General features: G+C 46.2%; 1 protein-coding gene across 1 annotated transcript in view; it reads left to right on the top strand.

Moving 5' to 3' along the window:
* The window catches only part of LOC144167282 (uncharacterized), a 75,831-nt gene extending 51,532 nt beyond the window's left edge, over window positions 1–24,299 (top strand). Inside the window, exons 4-5 of the mRNA XM_077696604.1 lie at window positions 16,827–16,849; window positions 24,066–24,299. Of these exons, the coding sequence (XP_077552730.1) occupies window positions 16,827–16,849; window positions 24,066–24,114 (72 nt within the window). The 3' untranslated portion in view covers window positions 24,115–24,299. The remainder of the gene's footprint in view (window positions 1–16,826; window positions 16,850–24,065) is intronic.
* Window positions 24,300–24,578: the final 279 nt, after the last annotated feature.

Raw genomic sequence — 24,578 nt, 5'->3', positions numbered from 1 at the left:
GGCCCCATGGCCTCTTGTTTAATAAAGTTTTCCACTCACTCACATCTGCACGTGAGTTATCTGTATTTGCGTGATGGCCGGGCAGGAAGTCTCATCCCGATATGATGTCTTGCGATATTGAAATGATAAATTATAGCAGCAGTGTCCAGACCACAGCTGTGCTGTGACTGCCGCGAGATAAAAAAGATAAAAAAGGAAACTATGGCCCACCCATTTACAATTTTGCAGCGGGTCGTTTAGTTCACAACTGATACGTTGTAAGTAGTTTCCAAAAGACTAAGAGCCACTATTGGTTTAAAAATAACGGGATTCTTTGCTTCGCAGTCGTGGCAGTTCTTTCCTCTGGAACTACGGCGAGAAGTTTTCCTCTAAGTACATCCCGTACGACAACGCATAGGCGACACGAAACGCAGACGCGAGATGGTGCACGGCGGCTAAATATCGCTCCCTGATATGTGTTCGATGTACGATACCATGTCAGGCGAACAATGTTCGAGCCACCTGCTTCTACGGAGACGTCTTTTTGGTATCCCACACGCCCTAGCGGCATCACTTTGAATGTTAACCCCGTCTATGGCTACCCATGACTATATCGAGATGTTTAGCAGAACAACTTTTTTCATTTATCCTGCGTAATTTCTTTTACCGAGTCCTTTTTTATATGCCACAGGCCTCCCCAGCATCACATGATCACCACAATATTTCGTGACTATAAGCAGGGCGGATTCTTTGATTTATATAACGTAATTTCCTACATCAAGACCTTTGATTTTATACCAAACACGCCCTAGCGGCATCAGCTGAAATTTTAACCCAATCTGACTCACCCTGACTGTAGTCTTGAGTTCAGCGCGCAAACAAGAAACAAGGAGGATAGGGAGAGAACGACACATAGACGCCAACTAACAATCAAAATTTTTTGCTGTGACATCTCGGATCTAAGTACAGCAGAAATCAAGGCAACAATGCAAACCGACACATAACACGTGAAAACAACATAACAATTCCGCGTCGACATCACTACGCCATGTGCTTACACGTTGTCTAGATCGGTGATTAAGTTTATTGCTGTGACGTCTGGTATAAAATACAGCAGAAATCAAGGCAACAATGCAAACCGACACATAACACGTGGAAACAACATAGCAATTTCGCGTCGATAGCCATGTGCTTACAGTCGTCTATATGGGTGATTAAGTTTATTGCTGTGACGTCCGGTATATAAATACAGCACAAATCAAGGCAACAATGAAAACCGACACATAACACGTGAAAACAATAACAATTCCGTGCCGACATCAACACCGCCTTGTGCTTACACGCTGTCTAGATAGGTGATTTTGTTTGCTGACAGCACGACAAAAGAGACGCTTACACACTTTTGCTCTGTTAAGGTCATTTTTCACTTCACTGATGTTGCTTTGGTGAACAGCTGGCTTAATTACAAGGAAGACACCAAACAGGCAGGCTAAACAAAGAACCAAGTGCTGCATCTGCTAGACTTCAGGATGCAGGTAGCAGAAGCTCTTATCAGAGGCTCCCAAGAAAGAAAACGCCGTGGAAGGCCATCTGCGGATGCTAGTGGTCATTCTGAGCACCACCACAGGGCTGCCGTCCCAATTTCCGCACCGGACGTTCGTTGTGACCAAGAAGGTCATTGGCCGGATCCGCAAGTAATGACCAACTCGCCTAGGTGCCGGCTTTCCGGTTGCAAGGCCAAGTCGCAAGTTCAATGCTCTAAGTGCAAGGTGTTTCTCTGCCTGAAGGCAGGCAAGAACTGTTTTCGTGATTTCCACGACAAGTGAATGCCACAGATGACCAAAAGTTTGCATGTTTTCACGAGCACAAACACCATGATACAAGACCTTGCAGCAAATTGGGTGCCTCAAGTGCAACCTCATCTTTTTTTCTAAAGCCGGGCGGGAACTGTTTCTGGGATTTTAAAGCGAACTGGGATCCCAAGATTGCCCAAAGCAATATTTTTCCATCAGCATTGTACATTACATTCAACTTCTTTGGCAATAAATTAGTCACAGTGTCCAGTACACTGGACATGCTTCTCCTGAGTAATCTGTTGTACGTGGTGTCTTCATAATTTTTTTGCATGAATTCTGACATCTTCGAAGCCAGAAAAAATCCCCACCAATTTTTTTGGTTGGCCATAAAAAATTCGGGATTCAAAGGAATATACATACACATTTTCAAGTTTTCAAACAATGACCATTCCAAACAATCATTGTGCTGTCTCCTTAACTGGTTAGGCAACATGAAGCTCAGCCATCTCTTGACATTTCTCCTTGGCCTCCGACGTTTATGGTATGGGAACGTTTCGAGGAGTGGTCAACGCTAACGGTACAGCATCTTGATTAGGATTTATCTTGTATGCGAGCCTAATTTTACTATGACCGCAGAAAAACTTTGGAAACTCACCGTCTGGGTTGACGGCTTCGCTTTTCTGAAAGAAAACATGGTCAAGACATTTTATAATGTCCAGTTTTTCGCCATCATTCCTGGATAATACAGTCATCTGACGACCATCTACGACGTAGATGTTTCCTTCCAATGGCGTGTTTCAGGCATGATGCGTCTGCCGTTATCAAGCCGGAAACAGGAACATCTTGTTTATTGGGTTCTTTGAAAATCTTCCCTGGCTTGTGGAGATGCAGATCCTAGAAATATCTCCGCTACGCTTTTAGAGGAATCACCGTTACATCAGCTCAAGCGTCCACTTCGAAGGTGATGGATGACTTATTGATGCACACCGTAGTATTCCACTTGTCATCGCAGATGAATGAGACGATTCTAAGGAGTGCACCGTAGCTTCCGGCCATCTCGCAGGCTGGTGCCATTCCTTTGCAGAAACAGGAACATATCCATTTTGGTGGCACTCGTTGCACACCACCTTTTTGTGCAGGGCAGTTCTCTGCAGTGTACTGCGAAAAGCCACAAAACATCCACTGCTTTTCTTTGGATTCAGGCGAACTCTTAACCTGTTTTGCAGACCTCTTTCGATTTCTTCGAGGTAGACTTGCTTTAGGAGCCTCGTCAACTCTATCCACGTTCCATTCCTCGTTGCCGTGGAGCGCTGCAGCTCGTTCTCACACGACTTCCGACTGCCGCGCCACGGCGGTAGACTTTTGGGGAGTTAGCAACCCGCACAGCTGCATTCGTTCCGACAGCTTCCCGTTTCTGATAGCCACTGCTATCCGGTCCCGGATCGTCTCGCCATGCAATTCTTGTAAAATGAACAACTTGGCCATTCTGGGTACCTCAGTGACAAACTCTTCGACACGTTTTAATTCCCGTTATTCTCTTTTAAATAATATCGCTCTTTCAAACATATTTCCGCGAACCAACAAGTGGTTCTCGACCACCTGCAAAACACCGTTGTGTCTGCCCTTCTGTCCCTCTGGCAATTTTGTGGGGAAAGGATGTCTTCTGCCTTGTCGCGCATAAGGTAAACCAATGGGTAGACTGAGTGTTTAAATCGCCTCTTCATCTGCGGTCTTTCCGTTCGACTGTGAAAGTGAATTCCTCCGGAGGCTTCCATTAAAAACTGGATAAAGCCGTTTTTTCTTCCTCCATCGGTCCCTTGGTTCGAACACACGCTGTCACCATGTAGGGACCTAGGTGCGCGAGAGATGTAAAATCAACACGTGTTGCGTTCAGTCTATAAGTGGCTTTCCTTTTTTCCCTCCTGAATCGCACCCTCATAATTTCTTTGTATGCTGGTTGCACATAGAGAGAAGACAGCTAAGCGAAGTGCCCTACCGCACATATGGGCATCGCGTATGCGCTAGTAGCCGACTTCTCGGACTTTGCTGTCCCTATGCCCTCTAAAATACAACAAAATGGAGCCATATTACTTTGAGTGAAAATCTTGTCAGGCTTCAGTTTTCACTTCCTTATTACCTTGTGACGACCAATCGGTGGTTACGTTACCCGAGTAGTCAGCGCAGTCACGCCAACCCGAACTTTGTGCGTCATGGGAAACGCATAGCAAGCGCACATGAAGGATGCTGAAGGGGACAGCATTTCAAGTGTGATTTTACTACCTAAAAAAAGCGTAAACGCAGACAGAGTGGTCGAAACGTTCTCTACGGACACCAGCCTTTATTCTGGTAAGTATTCTGGCAAAGTGTGGTTATCAGTTTACTGCCGCTTCGAATGCTTCTCATAGTAACTCTTCAATATGTTACCTCATATTTTCAGGCCAAAACACTCGCTGATATTTTTAATAACTTTACGTCTACTACATTAGTGCTCATTGTATAGTTCCATTCCTGACCAGGATGTATAATTTAGAGTTAGAAGGGTAACCACCGCGCATCGACGACAGTTTTTGTTGCAGTTTATACGCCGGTAAACGGCGTTGTAGGAAGTTTATACATGACAAATGCGTCTTCATTGTCGGTCGTGCACTCGTCCACGGGGTTAGCTGAAGCATCACATCTGGTTTCAGTGTTCAATATCTTAGAATGTTACAACAAAAACTGTTTAAATGAATGTGGAGGACTTAAGAGCCCTTTACACTTGAAAGAAATGCAGCAGCTGTGATCAAATTACTTTACACCTAAGCAGGACGACATGATAATAGAGTAAAGCGTTGCTCCAGCTAAGCCTATGGATGACTGTACAAAGTGCACTCTGTGCAACAAACCGGAAAGTATTGAGTGTGTTTTTTCGGACTGCTGGGCAGTTTTCTTCGCTGAGTGTGCCGCACATAAAGAATTAAGTACCGGTGTCACCATCAGCAGTACGTTTTGTTTACGTAAAGTCATGGAAAAATCAAGTAAGCACCGCCGCACGCACCTGCGGTGATAGTAGGGGCTCCACCTGGCAGATACCGTTGCAATCGCAGGGACATGCGCACTTTAGATGTCCGGGAAAAGTGTGTGGGTGGCACTGCAATATTTCTCACTCTTCTGGCTCATTTGCTTGCCTGGTCACCAGTACGCATGAACGCTGAACACCACTGTTAGCGACGTGGCACATAAAAGTAGGCAACTGCGGCCACAGCGTGCTCGACGGACACAACCTCCCGCTCCAGATCTGTGCCGCCGTCACATAGCCGATATAGCTTTGCATGCTTGAAGCCGCTAATCAAGCAAACGGGGATGGCTACCTGTGTCAGGACCGAAGCTATTTTCAGTGCAGCTGGCTCGTGAGATTGATACGAATACTAACGTGGGTGTGCACAAAGCAACTGGTTAATTGATGGTTGGATATTACTAACTTTCTTAAGTATTTTTTTCAGGTTATACTACAATTTTTACTGTAATTTTCCAAGTACACACCTTGCGTGCTCTTAAAGAACGTCGATGTTGATGCATTTTGTTCGTATCTTTAAGGTTTGCTACAAGCATCAGATAAGGGAAGCCACTCAGACATGAGTGCGCCGAACAAAGGTGCGTTCTGTAATTCCAGATCTTTATTTAATGCAACAACCACTGCGTTAAGAATGCAAACCAATGCAAGGCCGTGAGGAATTAAGCGATATGCTTTGATTCATTGTCTCAATTTCTGTCCGCTGGTTTTCTTGAAGGAAGCATGATGATCTCGACAGTATGCCCAACCAGACCCCGCGCTTGTCACGGAAGAACAGGCCGATCCTGCAACCATTCACGCGCAGTATTGCTCTCAGCACGACCAACCACACCGTCAGCTCAGAGAGCAGTAGCACTTGATGAGCTATCGCAGCATCAGGACAAGGCAAGCATGCCAGCAAGGACAGAGCAACAGAGCGCTGCAGGACACCCAGTTCCACTCTCTACATCTCCAATGCGTGTGTCCTGGGGTTTCCAAAGGCCGCTGCAGTAGATGCTCTTCGTGGTTGGTATTTGATTTGTCCGAAACTGAACCTAGGGACAAAAGTGACTTTTGATGCCACTACGGCTGCTCTAGGACTACGTGCCATTTGTACGTCGAAGATGGCGGTACGTTATGCATACAATCAGATCGACAAACTATGACCACATATTTCTCACGAAGATTCGGCGTTGTTGATCGAACTGCACTACTTGGAATACTCGACTTAGAATGGCTGCCCCTATTAGAAGAACAGAGCACGTTTGAATTTTATTGTTTGGGTTTTCCTGTGAGGGACAGTCAGAATGGCGGTTTTAATATTTCCTGTATGTGTTGTGTGGGGACACAGGTATACAGAAAATCACTCAGATGGCTGAATAGGTAAGATATCAGACGTGTGTCCGAAGGTCGTCTGTTCAGCCTCCACTGAGGGAGCGAGTTTTCTTCACCTTATTTTGTAAAACAAAAAAGTAGTTGCTTGGCTACCAAAAAACTGCATAACTATTTTCCTAGTGGTTTGTATGACATTCTAGGCTGCTGACATTTATTTAGTGTTATTTCACTGTGGTTCTTATTACTGATCATAGTGAAACGGCAGTTCTATTAGTTGAACTTACACATGCACGAACAAGTACAGAGACCGAAACATTCACATAGGTGGGGGATGACTCTGATCACCCTATGTTGAACAACGATGAAGTCTAACACCCATAAGCCGAAAAGTCTCTATGAGGAACCATTACTGCGTGCTATGCATGTTCATCCTACCGCCTATTTTTCATGCAGGCTAACACCGCCCCTGTCAATAAATGTTCCTTCTATTTTTTACTGCTGGAATGTCCGTAGCTAGTGAAGCGCAGCACTGGCACGTTACCTCTTGCTAGTAGGTGGCACATAGCCTTTCGCACCTAGCCACTTGTGGATGCTTCAATGTTTCCCTGTGACCGTTGTTGTCGGGGCAGGCGCTAAAAAGCCGAAACCTGGCATTTGAAAGCTTTCAACATAAAAATGGGTGCAGTCTCAGAATATAACGACCGTCACTAACACTCGAGGTAGTTGTCACACGGTAATTTGTCCGTTAAAGCTGTAGTGTCATGGCGAATCAGCCAAGCGGGATAAGAATTCCTCACACATTCTTCAGGCACAAAATGTAGTAGAAAGTAAAACCTGGAGCCGGATTCAAAGAAGACAATGAGATGCGTTGCGCTGCGGCATTGCGTCCTAAGTTGTCACACAGTGTTTCCGAGAGGCTCATGCCTTCATACGAGCGGAATGGGCACTTTAAGTCAGCCGTGACGTAAACCTATGAAGTTTTATGCAGGAGGCGCAGGTACCATGACGAAATGATTATCTTGAATAAATACAGGAACGGACTTAAAGGGACACTGAAGTGATTTGTAATCATTGCTGGATTACTGGCGAAAATTGTAGTCTGGAGTTCATAGGCCATGTTTCGACCACTGAGTGCGTTTACGCGAATTTGTTTAGTAGAAAAATCAATTCGAAAATGCTGTCCTCCTGTCTGCACTGTCGCCCATTTTTTGGCCGTTTTCGTGCAACGTCAGGAGGAGATGACTTGACTTGTCCGCGCTACTGCACGGCTCGCCGACCTTCAGACAGAGTCAGTCAGCCCAGCGTTTAGTCCGCCGGCCGCGTAAAGGTCGTCGCAATCCCTTCGCTGAGTTGAAACTAAGACACGACACGTTTGTAAATAGAATGTGCGTTTCTTTAGTTTGTTAGTTTGTACGCTGTATCAAGCTACATACAGTGTAGTTTGTACACTGTATCAAGTTAGTTTGTACAGTGTACACAAGCGCTGCACAAGCGCACATGCGATGCTTCGCCGACTGGTACGCTAGTAGGAAAATCTAAGGCAACTTGAAAGCGGGATAAGTAAGCGAAGCCAATATGGGTACTCAGCTAATAAAATCAACTGAAACGTGTACCGTACAACGTCAAACTATGGATCAGGAAGCAGTTTTTTTGCGCTGGGTGAACAAGCAGATTGGTCAGCAGCACGACGACGCATCTGCACGACGACGTAATTGCTAGACATGAGATATTGTGGAAATTTGGGAGACGTTTACTGCACGGGCGCTATACAACATAAAGTCACCTAAGCTGTTCGAAATGCTAAAATTAAATAAGAGTGTGAACAGTTCTACATTATATACCTGATATTTCTGACTCCGGCAGTGCTGTCCCAACAATCGATTAACCCAACCAATTCACCTTCTTTCATCGGTTCGTCAAGGGTGCCCATTATCACCACTCCTGTTTTGCTTATACCTGGAACCATTATGTATGCGCATAATACAGGACATTAATGTTAGAATGCTTATGCTATCGTCCTTCGAAGTAAAAATATTAGTATACACCGACGATGTCTCTTTATTTTGAACTGACAAGGCAAGCGGGGAGAAAAATTCTTGTGTAATGGCCAGAGCCTTCTCCGAGAATGCTCTTGCCATTGCACAAGAATTTTGTGAGGTTTCAGGCGCGGCCCTAAATTTTAAGGAAAGCTGCGGATATTTGTAGTGAGAATGAGGAACCACACCCATTTGTTTCGCCGGAATCAATTGGAATAGTGACCTAACGTATTTAGGAGCCTAATTCGGGATCTTACCATACGGTGGTCACTACACCTTACCCTTCCGAGCACTTCCACATCCTGCACGACGCCAGGGTTATCGCATAATATGAAGTCTATTTCATTTTTGTGCTCCCCATTCGGGCTCCTCCAGGTCCACTTCCGACTCTCCCGTTTACAGAAGAAGGTATTCATTATGCGTAGGTTATTCCGTTCTGCAAACTCAACTAGTAGGTCCCCCCTGCTATTTCTACAGGCCAGACCATAGTTCCCAACTGCCTTGTCTCCAGCCTGATTCTTGCCTACTTTAGCATTGAAGTCCCCCATAACTATGGTATACTGTGTTTTTACTTTAGCCATTGCCGATTCCACATCTTCATAGAAGCGTTCCACTACTTGGTCGTCGTGGCTGGATGTGGGCGCGTAGCCTTGCACCACCTTGAGCTTGTACCTCTTATTTAGCCTAATTACAAGACCTGCTGCCCTCTCGTTAATGCTATAGTATTCGTCTATGTTGCCAGCTATGCTTTTATTGACTAGAAATCCCACTCCCAGTTCTCTTCTGTCCTCTAGACCACGGTAACATAGGACGTGTCCATTTTTCAGCACCGTAAGGGCTTCGCCTGCCCTCCTAACCTCGCTAAGCCCTATTACACCCCATTTAATGCCCTTTAATTCCTCGAACAACACCTCGAGACTTGCTTCGCTAGATAAGGTTCGCGCGTTAAACGTTGCCAGGTTCAGATTCCATTGGCGGCCTGTCCGGATCCAGTGATTCTTAGCACCCTCTGCTGCGTCACAGGTCTGACTGCCGCCGTGGTCAGTTGCTTCGCAGCCGCTGGGGACTGAGGGCCGAGGGTTAGTTGGCGTATTCATGGGAGGTTGTGGCCATTACTACACCAGGGTGGCCAATCCTGCTCTGGTGAGGGAGTGCATTACCGGCAATGGTCGCCGGGGTCAGGCCGCACCCCAAGCCCCTTTGTGCAATTCCATCAATACGCGGATTTTTTTTTTTTTTTTTAATCCGGTGGGAATTGTCCGGCACCGGGATTCGAACCACGGTCCTTCTGCACGCGAGACGGGTGTTCTACCTCTACGCCATCGCTGCATATCTGAGATCTGATTAGGCTAGATCTGAGGAGGGACCGCAACAAGCTAGTACGAAAGAAGCCGATAAATGAGCTAACAGTAAGACGTAAAGTAGAAGAATTCAGGATCGCGCTGCAGAACCGATATTCCGCTCTTAACGAGGAAGCCGAGTTTACGACGCAGGAAGCCAGCGACAACCTTACACGCATTATTACGGAGTGTGCAGTAGAAGTCGGGGGCACTATAGCTAGACAGGATACTGGTAAACTTTCACAGGAGACGAAAGATCTAATCAGGAAACGGCAAACCATGAGAATCTCCACCGCAGCTGACAGAATAGAACTAGCGGAGCTCTCCAAGCTAATCAATAAGCGTAAGACAGCTGACATACGGAAGTATAATATGGAGAGGATCGAATACGCTGTAAAGAACGGAGGTAGCCTGAAAGCAGTGAAGAGACGTCTTGGCGTGGGGAAAAATCAGATGTATGCACTTAAGGATAAGCAAGGCAATGTCATCACAAATAGGGATAAAATAGTCACAGTGGCCGAGGAGTTCTATAGGGATCTGTACAGTAGCCAGGACATACAGGATAATGCCGAACGAGACAGTAGTTCACAGGAGATAGACATCCCACCAGTAACGACCGAAGAAGTAAGGAAGGTTTTGAAAGAAATGAAAGGGGGCAAAGCACCTGGTGAGGATCAGATAACAGCAGACCTCTTGAAGGATGGCGGAGAAATTCTCCTTGAAAAACTGGCAAACCTGTATACGCAATGCCTAATGACCGCAATGGTACCGGAATCTTGGAAGAACGCGAACATCATCCTAATTCATAAGAAAGGCGACATGAAGGACTTGAAAAATTACCGGCCGATCAGCTTACTGTCAGTCGTCTACAAGGTATTTACCAAGGTAATCGCTAACCGAATTTCTGCAACCTTAGATTTCAGTCAACCTAAAGAACAAGCAGGGTTCCGTAAAGGTTATTCAACAATGGACCATATTCACACGATCAATCAGGTGATAGAGAAGTGCGCTGAGTATACTGAACCCCTATATATAGCCTTCATAGATTATGAGAAAGCATTTGACTCGGTCGAAACCCTAGCAGTCATTCAGGCATTACGGAACCAGGGGGTAGATGAGCATTATGTAACAATACTAGAAGATATCCACAATGGGTCTACAGCTACGATCATCCTCCATAGGGAGAGCAGTAAAATACCTATAAGAAAGGGTGTCAGACAAGGAGACACAATCTCTCCAATGCTATTCACAGCATGTTTACAAGAAGTATTCAGAACGTTGGATTGGGAACAGGTGGGTGTAAGGGTTAATGGAGAATACCTCAGTAACCTCAGATTTGCTGATGACGTTGCCTTGCTGAGTAACTCGGGGGACGAATTGCAAAGCATGCTTTCCGCACTGGGCGAACAGAGTAGAACCGTGGGACTGAAAATTAATATGCAGAAAACTAAAGTAATGATCAATAACCTCGGGACAGCACAGCGGTTTGACATAGGTGGCGAGGCAGTGGAAGTGGTAAGCGAATATATCTACTTAGGCCAAGTTGTGACCCCAGATCCAAACCATGAGGCAGAGATAATTAGAAGGATCAGAATGGGGTGGGGTGCATATGGCAGACATTCTCAGATAATGAATAGCAGCCTACCATTGTCGCTGAAGAAGAAAGTGTATGACAGCTGCATCTTACCGGTACTCACCTACGGGGCAGAAACTTGGAGGCTCACTAAGTGGGTTCAACTTAAATTGAGAACAACTCAGCGGGCAATGGAGCGGAAAATGATAGGTGTAACATTAAGGGACAGGAAGAGAGCGGAGTGGGTCAGGGAGCAAACTGGTGTTAAAGACATATTAGTAGAAATTAAGAAGAAGAAATGGACGTGGGCAGGACATGTAATGCGAAGGCAAGATAACCGCTGGTCATTAAGGGTAACAGAGTGGATCCCTAGACAAGGCAAGCGTTGCAGGGGGCGGCAGAAAGTTAGATGGGCAGATGAGATAAAGAAGTTTGCGGGGATAAATTGGTCACAGTTGGCACAGGACCGAGGCAATTGGAGAATAATGGGAGAGGCCTTTGCCCTGCAGTGGGCGTAGATAGGCTGGTGATGATGATGATGATGATGTATTTAGGAGTCCCCCTCTCGCAGTTTCGCAATACTGACTCGCATTTGTCGCAGGAGGCGGTGAAAGCACAGCGCCAAGTGAATGACTGGCGGGGACGGCAGCTGTGCATCTTTTCTTGTGCTCGGGCGTGTAACAGGTTTCTTGTGACCCGACTTGTTTATGTCGTACAGGTGTGACATTCTCACGACTCGGAATGCAGGGTTTTCCCCGGATTTTCACAACCTTCATTTGGTGTTCACGCAGTGAGCCACTGCGTCGCGATAACCTTTTCTTACGGCGGGTGAGGGTTATTGGGGCTTGTTCATCTTTTTGTTTGGCATTTTATTTCTCGTTTATTCTACTTTCGAGATGTTCAACATCCGTTTTTGAAAGCTGTACCGCACATACATCTTTCAAATATTTTTCCCTGATATTGTGGTGTACTCGCTGTCTGTAGAAGCAGCCCGAAGCCCGCGAGGTTTCCTCAAAGAAGTGGTTGACACGTTTCGCTTCTTACAGGCTCGGTTTACCCTTGAGCAAACATTTAATGCTTCGCGTGAGTCGATTTCTGGTGCCCTGGTTTCTGGGCTTTTTCCCATACCTTTATATCGTGTTCTGTACCACCAGTGTCCGTACCAGGATGTCCTCAATAGATTGTGTAAAATGTGAGTTTCGCAGCGTGTTAAAATATTTTTCTTTAAATTATACACTGGCACGCTCCCTGTTAAAACTTGGATGAAAGGTCGGGGTCTGTTTGTAGCTTGGTCGACGGAGTGTCGGCTCTGTTCTCGACCAGACACAATTGATAACTACTTTCTAGATTGCAGAGACGCTCTATTTCTCTGGGACATTTTACAGCCAACGCTCCGAAAAGACATATATATTGCGCCTTTCTCTATGTGATTTTTGTCATTCGACTATCCCGTTGAGCCGCCTTATGGCATGTTTGTGTGGATTGGTTTGTACAGTCTGTGGCGATGCCGCTTATGTGGTAGGCATGCTGAGCCACCACTATCAACTAAGTCATATTTCCGAGAAACTGTGGCATTTGTGCATAGTGTCTATAGTTCGCTTGACCAACCACCTGATTGGTTCCGTCTTTTGAACGCTTTTGTGTGTTTGCCTGAATTTTGATGTATGTGTGCTTCTCAGAACTCCAGTGTATTTTTTTTTGTTTGCTTGAATCTGTATTCTTCGTACTGCCACATCTGAGCGTATTCTCCCATGTAATAAAGAAAAAAAGGTCTGTGGCCGAGTGGTCCGGGACGCTATGCTTCTTATTTTGTAAGTTGCTAGTTCGAATCCCCGAGGATACATTATTTTTTTGTAAGTTGATTTTTTTCATTTTCGGCCAATGTTTTCTATACTGAGTTCACCATTTTTAAGACGTAACGTTCACTGCTCCACGAACGAGTTCGCAGATCCCGCGAAGACACTGATGCGCTAGCGAATCCTCGTTGGCGTGCTGTTGCCATAAGCACGGACTGCTTTCGGGGAGTGGGCACAGACCCCAATCAGCAGGCCCTTCACCTGGTGCGAACACGCTTTTTAGATACAGGCACGAGTAAGGCAAGCTCCGATTAGGGGGGAAAAGCGCATTGCGTTTGATCGCCTGCGTGGGCCTCGGCTTGTGATTGCTACGATTTCAAGCAATGCTGGGAGGCTTATCTTAGGCATTATACAGCCGGCAATATGGCAGAAGGTCGGTATGATGATTATTGAGATATCGACAATGCCCATTCAACGATAACGTCGGATGTCCACCACGTTGTTTTACAGAACGAAAAGCGAAACTTGTTTGAATGCTAATCTAAGACATCTTCCAATCACGGTGCATCTCCTCCCGACGTCACAGCGTTTAGTTGGTGCGGCCGCCGCACACCGCGCATGGTAGTTTTTCTTATTTCGGACTTTATAAAGTAATTACCGACTTATCAACCGGATAAACAATGAAAACTGTGTTAATTTGAGTCAGTTTACGCAGTGCAATAAAACACGGGAGCTTGACAAATTCACTTCAGTGTCCCTCTAAAGAAAAATGATAACGAATACTCTATGGTTAATTGAACCATAGTATTGTTCGTGCAGGTAATGACTACGGTGATATTGTCGTAGTTTTTATGGTTCGATTGAGCACAAAAAATTATCTCAGAGAAGATGCAATGAAAGCGTTAATTGAGGTTATGTTTTGAAGAAGGTAACCGAATGTGGATCTGTGCATAGTTTCTATTGCGTAAATAGGTTCCCCAATGGGAGCAGAAAGAAACAGCCGACGTAGAGCACTACTCATGCCGCTCCGTGATAACATGTGTGAGAAATTTTGCTTTTAAGAGGGCCCAGAGTGACTGTTGTCTATCTGTTGCCAGTTGGGTGGTACGTGACTGGGAAAGAATTAAAAGAAGTTTGTTTATATGGCAGCATAAACGACTATTACGTGGCTCAACCGAATTGGTGAAGTCAGCAGGATTTTGCCAGTAGGTGTCACACCTTTGCTGAAAGGCCAGATGAGTGAATCATTGCGGGCAAGTGTCCACAATGGCAATTCATGATGTTTCAGTTGTTTTCAAATACTCCTGAGTGCCATGGTTGCTCGGTGATAACGAGCAGCGTGAAAGGCCGATAGCTTCCGGGTATTTTTCGCTACTTTTACACAACAGGTAAATATTTCACCTCCACACAAAGTACCGAGAGTGAAGATTACCCGATCAAGTTCTTTAGAAAACACATTGAACAAAGCGCTCAATGGTTCGGCTCACACCATGGGACATATTTGATGCGCGCTTTTATAAAGAGCCCTAAATATAATGGTAATGTCATTTTACCAACGTTATTGGTTACTCTCGCCTAAGTGAAACCTAAATTCCATCTTACAATTCATTTTGGAACCTGGTAGCAAGCAGTAGGTCGAACTACCTGCGCTGCTTCGCAGCTGACTTCATGCTGCCGCCAGCGCCGCACCGTGCAGGTGGCAACTGCGGCTGCGTCACTGCTTCCGCAGTGTGCGTGGCGCGTTCTTCCGTTAAACGCAAAAGCACCACATCGTACTAAACACTGCGACGACAAGCAGCTGGTTGCGCCCGGTGCTGTGGCAGCGAAGGTGCGGGAGTTGTCGACATTGGCGGCCCGAGTAAGACCAGCATGGTGGCTGGTGTGACGTGACTGCTTGCCTTGAGATTTCAGTGGTGCTGCCAGTTCATATTCAGAGCAGTCGGCGGCGTTCGTGGTCGGAGAACATACTTTCAGGGCTCGATTTCGAGCAACGAAAGGTTTAGCAGGTTTTTAAAGGGCTCCAGAGTAGGCCTGTGCGAATAGTAATATTTGAGTTCGAAACGAATTCGAAGCGAATAGTCCTCAGGGTCTAATACTTTCGATGCTTATTAGAATAGTTGCCAGTTGACGAAGAACAAACGTGAAGAGTTTAGCGTTGGTATATGCAAAAAAAAAATTATTTCTTAAGTTACAACATACAAAGGCATGACATTGAATCCTATGATAACACGTCTTCACCCATAAAAATTTTGTATACACACTAGTTCTAGAAAAGTGTGCGCCCTTCTGCATAAGTAGCAACTTACAACACATTCATGTATAAAACACCACATAAACCATTCGGTACCATTTAATATTTCCTTTAGAAGTTTGCAGTAACAAAGTAATGGTAGAAGTAACAAAATAATGGCATAAAGGCTAGCAGCTCCCCATGCAGTGACGAAGGCACTCCGTTCTACTAGTTACAAGGCTAAAACACAGAAAAAACATCTGAATATTCTTTGGTAACGTACTTCAAGGAAAAACAAAATAATGGCATATACACTAGCAGCTCCACATGCAGTGAAGCAAGCGCTTCATTAAAATAGTACAATGCTACATCACACACAGAAAATGATGAATCGCAGAACATCGTTCTTGAGAACATGTCGATAACATGTTGTCGTTTGATATCTTGTAGTCCCCATTGGCGTCTTCAAAATAGCGTGCAATTTCGTACACTGAGCTTCCTGGCCTGTCGGGACCTTCACAAAAAAGTTTCATGTTGTCTTGGTACTCGTGGACGCATTGGCCATGTCACTTGGCTGATTGACGCAACTGATGCACACTGAAATTCAAGCGCGGAGTGCAATCATCCCCTGCTCGGTGCACACGCGACACAGTAACCAAACAAATCGCTCGATTACAATTTCACTGTTTGAAACAATGAAATGGGAGCCTTGTCTACCTCTACGAACGTGCGCACGTAACATGACTACGAGAACGGTCTCAATGTAGCTTGCCTTCAATTAAACTGTTTCACTCTGATTGAAACTATCAACCCATCAGGGGCAAAAGTTTCACTCAGATTATATACCGCTGCAAACTTTAAAAACTCGTTTGTTTCTCTAAGAGCTACAGCAGGCTTTCGGTGTAGAGTCTTCAAAGGTATTACAACAGTAAAAACGCGGCTGCCAGCCTAACGTGTATCTGAATGAGGCACTCGGTGAACTTTCGGCGCCTCACGGTCGCTCCTCACGACGCGGCTTTCTCTAGTTGGATAATGCAGCCTATCAAAAATATATACCCGACTAGCTTAGGCCCTATTGTAAACTGCGACACAGCTTATAAGCTGATACCTTTCTCTCTTAACGCTACCTCTTCTGACAACAGTATATTACTAGGCACGCTGTCCTGACCGCAATTTTGTTTTTGTTATTTCAGCGGTAAATGTTGTGTCTCCAGTATTCACTTTCCATTTTGCTTTGGTTTCGTATTTCTGGTGTTTTTTCTTATATTACTGTTTGCATTGTGTTTGGAGCATTTTTTGAAGATGTTTTAAATGTATTTTTTTGTTTTATAAATTGCTGCAGCCTGACAAAGCCTTTCCGTTAGTAGCGCTGACCTTCCTAGCTGCAAATTGCACTGTCGTCGCTCTCTCTCTCTCTCTCTCTCTCTCTCTCTCTCTCTCTCTGTGAGTGTTTAGGTGGAAGAAGTTTAAAAGTAAGCTTCTTTTTACTGCTTCATTTCCAGTGATCACTTATTTTGATGCATTTATGGGGAAATGCACACACCTATCTTACATTACAGGTGGTGTTAGGATATTTCATGTTGGGAAATGATCAAATCTATCAAGCTTGGACGGCTCTGAAAGTATGTGACAAGTACGACCCAGTGGTCAACAATTGTCAAACGTGGGTTGTGAATCTCCTTGAACTGCTGTGTATTCCCTTCCCTCCAGGCATCAAGACAATTTCACAACAGGTGAGTGCTCCTTGGTTATTTTTACAAAGCTACGCGTCTACACATCGAAAAGCTTGTGAGGCATAATCTGCATCAAGGTAGTTGTACTGCGCGCGATTACAAGCGCCCAATAGAACGTGCATGTTTTTTTAATTTCCTGGCTCACCAAATAAGTTTTGATGAAAAAAACTATTATCAAGTAACACTTTGGCAGTTGAAAATGCCTGAAAGATGTGTTTTTGAATGCACAAATGTTTCACCGAAAACGATTTTGTAACTTGTCTTTTTATGTTTACGAACACATGACACGAGCGGACCCCAATAACCTTCAACTTGTATGACAATTTCCTGCGCTCCTGACTGAGCAAGGCCACATTAGACGAAGTGATGTTATTTGGCCTTGGAGGCCTTTTAAAGGTCTCTTTCTTCCGCTGCCTTTAGGAGTGCCCGCACAAGTCTCCGAGTGCTGGCGCGTCCTCATGTGAAGTTCACCAAGATCTGGTGTATAGAATGCCTTAGCAGATGACTAGATGTTGCGCGCTAATCTTCAAAGACTACTTAGTCACAATAAAGTTCACATAAACCTTGATTACGCGTTGTTTGATTTTATTGCTTCACCTGTACTCTCATGTTTATAAATCTCCGTACCATAACAATGCCTGGTGCTGGTTTTTCAATTTCTACAAACCCACAGCAAAACCGAAGGCTTGCATGATGGAGCAAAAAAGCATAATTGTAAATGTATTTCTAAAGAAGGGGACGGGGGAAGAGAACAGAGGCAGGAGGCCGCCGCTCCGAGCTGCTACTGCTGTGGGAAGCGGGCCAGGTAGTTCGTTTGCCTTTTCGGCGTCCCCAGAAGACAACCGCTTCCGTGTTGTTTGTTATGTGTTCTTTCCGATGTTTAATCGGTAAAATCTCACCTATAATTTTTTGCGGTTTTCTGAAATAACATTCACATTAAAGGGGTCCTGAAATGCCTTCCGCCAATGCATGGATGTACATGTAACCAAATAAAGCAATGTATTAGCAATCTCCTCCTGCAAGAAATTTGTTAAAGCGATGAGTATTAGCTGAGAAATCGTAAATCGAAAACCGCGCATTATCGTCGCGCCGTATTTCCTCCTCCTTTCAACTGTTTCTTCTCTGTTGGCCTCCCCTCCCATGATGCTTCGCTCCTCAGCGGTGACGTACTTCCGCTATTGCGCTCCCACAGACTGCCGTCTGCTACGGGCCAGCTCTTTCGGCTTTTTCATCTTTGTTGACACCATGGACACTCCTCTAAAGGCTGGAAAAGCGAACGAAAGACCTGGCCGCATGTGTGCGGCCTGGCCTTGCCCTTTCGCGGTGTACGTAGCTGCAGTTGGTATCGGCGGCGAACTCGCAGCCGCGCAGGGAGAATCGTGCGCTCGTTCCCTTTGGTGCACCGCGCACTGTTTTGACTTGTTTTGATAGTCGTAAAATGTTCAGGCACTCCGGCACTCCGCTAGCAGATCAGCCGGCGAGTCATTTCGGAAAACATTTAACAGATGGCGCCGTATGCATTAGCATGTCGCAACGCAAAACTGATGAGACGTTGTACTAAAACTCCCCTCGCGATGTTTACGTAGCGGGACGCAAAAATTTAGCGTTTAGCGTATGCAAAGGCACAAACGCTGTACTAAAACTCTCTATTAGCAGCAAAATAGCGTGCGTACGTGAGGCTGCTTCCGTTTACAAAGCTGCACGCCGAGCGCTTACGTTTCAAACATAGTGACATCGTTTAAATACACTCGCAAGCACAGTGTAACGTAGTCACATGTCAACCGTATGCTCAGGCGACAAGCAAGAGCTTATTTTATGTGGGACGGAGATTGCGCATAAAGGCCCGTTCGCACTTGCGACGAAAGCGATCGAAAGCGATGGGAATTTCGTCGCTTTGTCGCGCGACGATCGTGTGTGTCGAATTGTCGGGAGAAATTTTCGTCGCGCGACAGAATTCCCGTCGCTTTCGCTCGCTTTCGTCGCAAGCGGGATTGGAAAGTTCTGCCGCTGCCGTCTGCTACGCAGCGCGGAGGCAACCGCGCGATCTGCTCGGGCCGGACGAACGCGCACACTCCCGCATGGCAGCGCCCCAAGCGGCAGCCGGCCGCGTACATCGCTCCCGGCGCCCGCCTGGGGCCCGCCCTCGGCACAGTATATTTTAGGCACAGTAACGGAGGAAAGATCTTTTGCTTCCGATAAACCAAGTTCTTTGCCCCTGTGTTTTTAAATACGTGAAGTGGTTAGCACGTCGCCCACACGCAGCTCTGTATCGTCGTAGCATCGCTGACTGTCCCAACGAAGCTTGCAGCTAAGCCAATGCAGCGACCGAAGCTGTGTGTGTGTGTGCATCGCCTCCTGTGTGTAGCGTTCGTTTCGCGATGAAATGCGAAGTTGTACTTCTGCGGGTGGATAGTGCTTCCCATGGTCTGGATTATCTTTCTCGAACGACGAACAACTCAACCTCGCATGGGGTATGTGTAGTGTGCCTGGCTAAAAGCCTTCTCGCTTGCGTGCCAGAGTTCAGTGACTAGCTGTTCGTCCCCGCAAACAAGGCGCGAGGTGAGTGCCGAATTTACGACGGGCAGGAGGAAGCAACCGGTCGTCTGTCAATCGCGGTTCAGACTTGCAACGCATGTTGTGACGTTGGTTCGTTCGAAACGCATGTCTGGTTTGTTTTGAAGTTGAATAAAATGTATGCGTCAAACCCGGGCATTCGGCTCAGGGCGTTCTCTGCGATTCAACGAAAGAAGTGCCACGGGGCTTGAACGCTTTCTTTAGGGAACGTACTCAGGTAAGAGAATATCCATGTCGTGTTATGGCCGTGTTGCATTCAATACGAACGGTTAAGCGTTTGTTTACACTTGTTTCGTTTGTCGTAAAATGTCCAAGCACTCCACTCCGCTGGCAGATCAGCCGGCGAGCCGACGCTGAGCAGACGACTCATCTCTTTGCCGGAAGTGCGTGAAAAAGCCGCCCAATAGCAGGATGTCTAGCTCATGACGAACATATGGGAATCGATGATGTAGACATGTGAAGATGGCGGCGTCCAAAAACACGAAGGGAAGGGTGTGAAAAAAAGCGACAAACTTTGCAACAAAAGTGTGAGCTTTCCGCTGCGCGTAAAAGAGTAATACTTGGCACACCTGACGTTGACGACCCAATCTAACGATTGCGCTAGTTCATTTAGTGTGCTCAAAATGCCTTTCAGGGCCCCTTTAATATTCATATTCACTGTCTAGGCGGCGCTGGAGGAAGGGTCAAAAGGGGAGTATGTAGAACAAGAACAAGAAGAAATAGCAGCTAGGAACAGCGGCTTGCTGTCTTTCTTCTCTTCGTGCGTTACGTTGAGGGCCACATGTTCCTCATGATTCCTCCTACACATGCACCACGAGGAGGCGTAGTAGACTAGAGATAATGCCCCACCATTCGGGAATAGAGAAAAAAGACATTTCACACAGGGTTTGGTCTCAGCACGAAATGTTAAGAAAGGCACAAGGCAGGAACAAAAGAGAAAAGAGTAAGGTGCCCACCGATCCTAGCCGTGCTACTACCTATTCCTTTACTACTTTCTCATCGTCTTTTACTGAAGTATTTTTGGTGTTTTAAGTTGATATTCACAGCTTTTTTCCGATATTTTTTGCTGGAAAATACTTCGTATCAGAACGAAGCTTTATAATGTCTCTGCTTGACGGCATTCGCGGGTTGTCACGCGTAATAAAACAGCTGCCCCAGTAAGCGGCGTCAGGTGATTATGGTTGGCGCAGGTAGCCTTGTACCTGTTCTGCGCCACGAGCTGCTGCCTTTTAGTTGGCTGCAAACTTGAGGCTATATAAACAAAATTGTTAAAATTCTTATATGAGAAATTAGACGGGCGAAAAAATCTACTTGTTGCGATTGCCTTATTGCCCCCGTAACTTGTGTTCGTATCCAGACCACGAAATACCTCTTAGCGTAGACATCGTACAGTGAAGCTTCTAAACGCTAATCCGAGAGATTCTGCTTTGGTAGAAAATTGGAATTGTCACTATAGCTAGATACCTAAGCAGCTATTTTACATTTTTATATTATGTAATATGGAGTAGGTTGAAATATTACCTAGCAAAACAATCGCGATCGTTCATACTTTTTATGTTGTGACTTCTCGATATCTATTCGTGTAGCAGTTTTGCCAGATCTGTTGAAATTTATTTTCATCATTGCCAGCACAATGGCTTAACTTTGATAACCACGCTTTGCGCCCATGGAAATCTTACACAGGATTATAATGTTGAAAGTTGCACCGAACATAAATTTTACGGCTATGGCTAAAGTGTAACTGAAAATGCGGTCTAACGTGAGCACGACTGATGCATGAAACGTTTTGTACACCACTTCGTAGATGCTGTATTTTCAAGCATGGCTTAGGGAAGCTACGTGACGTTCCTAGATGACCCTTTTTGAGATCAGATCATTACGTAGATGACAACGACTCCTGGTTCCTGTAGTAATCGGGCCATGAACTTGTTCCCCACAAAAATCTATAAGTAGACCGGAAACATTAAAGAAGCAGTCAAAGAAATCTTAGCACACCTAATCACTCTCGCGTGTTGTGACTGAGAAACCATGCAGGTGCAGCGTTCGGGTCGTTGTAGTCCTTTCAATTGTGATTACTTTGTAGTTCTTTGGCGGCAATGGAAATATTTTCGGGAAGCTACTATTTGGGGCAAAAGATTCCTTTGCGCACACTTCCAAGCCCAGCATGTTGCGCGACCAAGCTCCAGGGCCTTGGAAACTGTACTATAAAAATGCATGGGGAGTAAATTTTGTCGCCGAATTGCATAAGAATATTCTGAATCCTGGAAAGTGTTTTTATCGTTTTCATCTTTCGGGTGACTTCTTGCTTCATGCCAAATATCTTTTTCGTGAAATAGTTTCACTAGGTTCCTGAGAGGCTGTAATTTTTATCGGTAAAGCTGGGGACGAATATCCAGGGCACCGCCTGAGACGCTGTTTACGGTTTTAGGAGGGTGTTGCAATGTTGCCGCCGGAAACGCCTTGCTCCACAATCCAACATAACACTTTCAAATGAATTCGATCTGTCTCCTGCAAATTGAGTCACTGTGCCTTCCTTCCCGCACGTAATGGGAGAGCTCACAATGATAAATTCACGGCCTGCCTGTTGGTTCGTTGGGCATCATTCTTCAGCTTTCCTCATCTGCAGTGCAGCGTCGTGGATTGTTTCCTCCCACTAGATGGAGCTTTAGGGTTGCGATAGTGAAAATCTTTTGCTATGGGAAGCTTCCCAAATGAGATTTCGCTTTTACAGACCCCGGCGCCATCGCTACGGCAAGCGCTGACGTTTTATTAAAGAGGCATTTTATGTTTTAGCAAAAGGAAGTGGCTTCCGCAATCGATCTTTGTCGTATAAAAAGCGGCGGGGTTGATCCTACGTGCATTAGGCTCGCTGTTCTCCTTTTTTGGAAGCCTCCCAATTTTCTCTTTCACACTGTGGACAAGGAACAGTCTCGGTTAGTGACCAAAAACAACACACCACTTCTCATGCATTGAGGAATGCGGTCGCGGCATGCTACTGAAGAAGGAAACGTCCTCTCCGCTTGAACCACAGTAGGAAAGGTGGGCGAGGCATGTCCTGGGAACACAACGTCCACAAACCAATGTCAAGGCATGGTTGGTGGCAACGCATTACGAACCCCAGTTGTACTCAATAAATGCATTTTTTTCCCGCGGGCAATCCATCGTAGACGGGTCGTCTTGCCGCAATCCCCTCAAGAAAACCAGGTGCGTTGTGAACTGCTCAAACACGGTCAATTATTTGTGTTTGTGGCCCGTCAAAATCTCATACGATTCGTCTCCCACCCTAAGGTTGTGGGCCTCACCTGTGCAATGCGGCGCAGCCTGCCAAGATGCCCACCATGGGTTCGAGACAGCCAAGCCGTTAAGGGCACCGGCAGTCCTCGCCACGCGCGTGCACTCCGAGAAGACGAAGTAGTTCCTAAGGAAAGATTCCGGGTTTTCCGCGGTACAGCAACCAGCCCTGGTATGACTCCCCTAGCCCTGGGACAGAGAGGGGGTACCCGCCGACTGTACGGTTCAAGCCACAGAGCCTGACGTGCAGTTCCGGTAATCGGCAGCTGTTGATCCAGGGGCGTAATCCACCAAAGAGCTGTGGGTGATGGGCCCCGGATAGGACCGCAACCGACCACTAGACTGACCGAGCAACCAATAACAACTCAAATCACCTGCGCAAGCATGGAGAGCGAAAGCAGAGGGTGCATGGAAATCCGACTCCCTGAACGTTCAGACCTCACGCAAGTGAGAAAACACCGGCCGCTCAAGCCGAAGCGAGCGAGATGCGCGCGAGCACGGTACCCGTCGGAGCCGGAACCCGGCCAGTCTCTCCTGGGTCAGACCGAAGCGCGCGCCCGCCGCCGCGAGCCCCTGGGCGGGGCCGCTGTGTCACGCCCCACGTGCACCACGGACCGGCGCACATTGGTCAACCCGTACCCCTTACAGGGACAGAACGCGAGGGGCTATGCTCGCCCCTCGGGGACAGAGGGCTAGCATGCTCGGGTAATTGGGAGTAGTCACAATTAATATCCCCAAAAGGTTATCTACGCCCAAGAATACTACACTCCATCCATCCTACTCTTTATGATCCTCTATGTACTCATTTGGAGCCCCCACGCACACACTACCATATCTTCTGGTAAGGCCAACTAAACCCAGATCTCCTTATCCTCAACCTCTCAAGCGAGCAGTGGGAGAGTACGCTGGCCAGCACCGGCCCTGAAGCGCAGCTTTTGCTAGCGGAAAGGCCGAAGACAGCCGGCCGTACCGACGGAGTCTTAGACTGAACTCTCCGACAACCAATATGCTAACTTAAACTGTGATTTAAGTTTCTTTCTCTCTCTTTCTCTCTCGCTCTCTCAGTGCGTACACAAGATTACTCCGTATGCTTTATGCGTGCCTTGGTTATTTCCCAACGATAACCTTCGCGGCGCATCATGGCTCTCTTGGGGAAAAGCCGATATACTCAAAAGCTTTTCCAGAGCCTAGCGCCCACGCAGTCACTTTTAAGTGAACTTAACTGCTCACCATCAACACTCTTAGAACTAGGGTATTCAATACAATCAATACATCATAATACAAATAACAATGTCCCATAGCGCCGTATGCAGATGTGCATAGCAAAAAATAAAGATCTTTTGTATTTCAGATCTACGACGTGTTCAAGAGCAAAACGGCGGTTGAAGCAACCAGAGTAATTGTCTCCAAGCTCAAGACTGTTTTTGAAGAGTCCGGTGCACGTGTGGAGCCTTGCGAGGACGGAATGGCGGAAGTCCCTGTGCTGGAAACAAAGGAAATGTAAAAATCCACAGTGGTTTCAAGTATAGTCATAGGAGCGCTGCGGGTAAAATTATGTTCCTAGAGAAATAAAGACTTAAAATTATGGACTTGTACTGTGCCACTGATACGTAACATACCATTGCGAAAGCTGCGCGAATGTAATTACTGGAATGATGCTACGGCAGGGGTTTATTTTGGTGCAGCCTAAAGTGTAATTTTGTGGTAAATATTGTGGGACGTTTTTCTGCTGTTTGCATGGCTGAGGGGGGAGAGGAGAAAATGAGCTTGTTGAGATGAGGAGGGAGGTGCAGGGGGGCTTTAGTGGTAACGAAAAATCATCCTAGTAGAGGGCGTGGCTTGCTACTCCGTATGTACATGAGAG

The sequence above is a fragment of the Haemaphysalis longicornis genome, unplaced genomic scaffold (genome assembly GCF_048455015.1).
Source record: "Haemaphysalis longicornis isolate Haplotype H1 unplaced genomic scaffold, Haemaphysalis longicornis Haplotype H1 scaffold_2, whole genome shotgun sequence".
Lineage (NCBI taxonomy): Eukaryota > Metazoa > Arthropoda > Arachnida > Ixodida > Ixodidae > Haemaphysalis > Haemaphysalis longicornis.
Note: the sequence above shows the minus strand (reverse complement) of the source record. Positions and strands in the feature narration are given on the sequence as shown.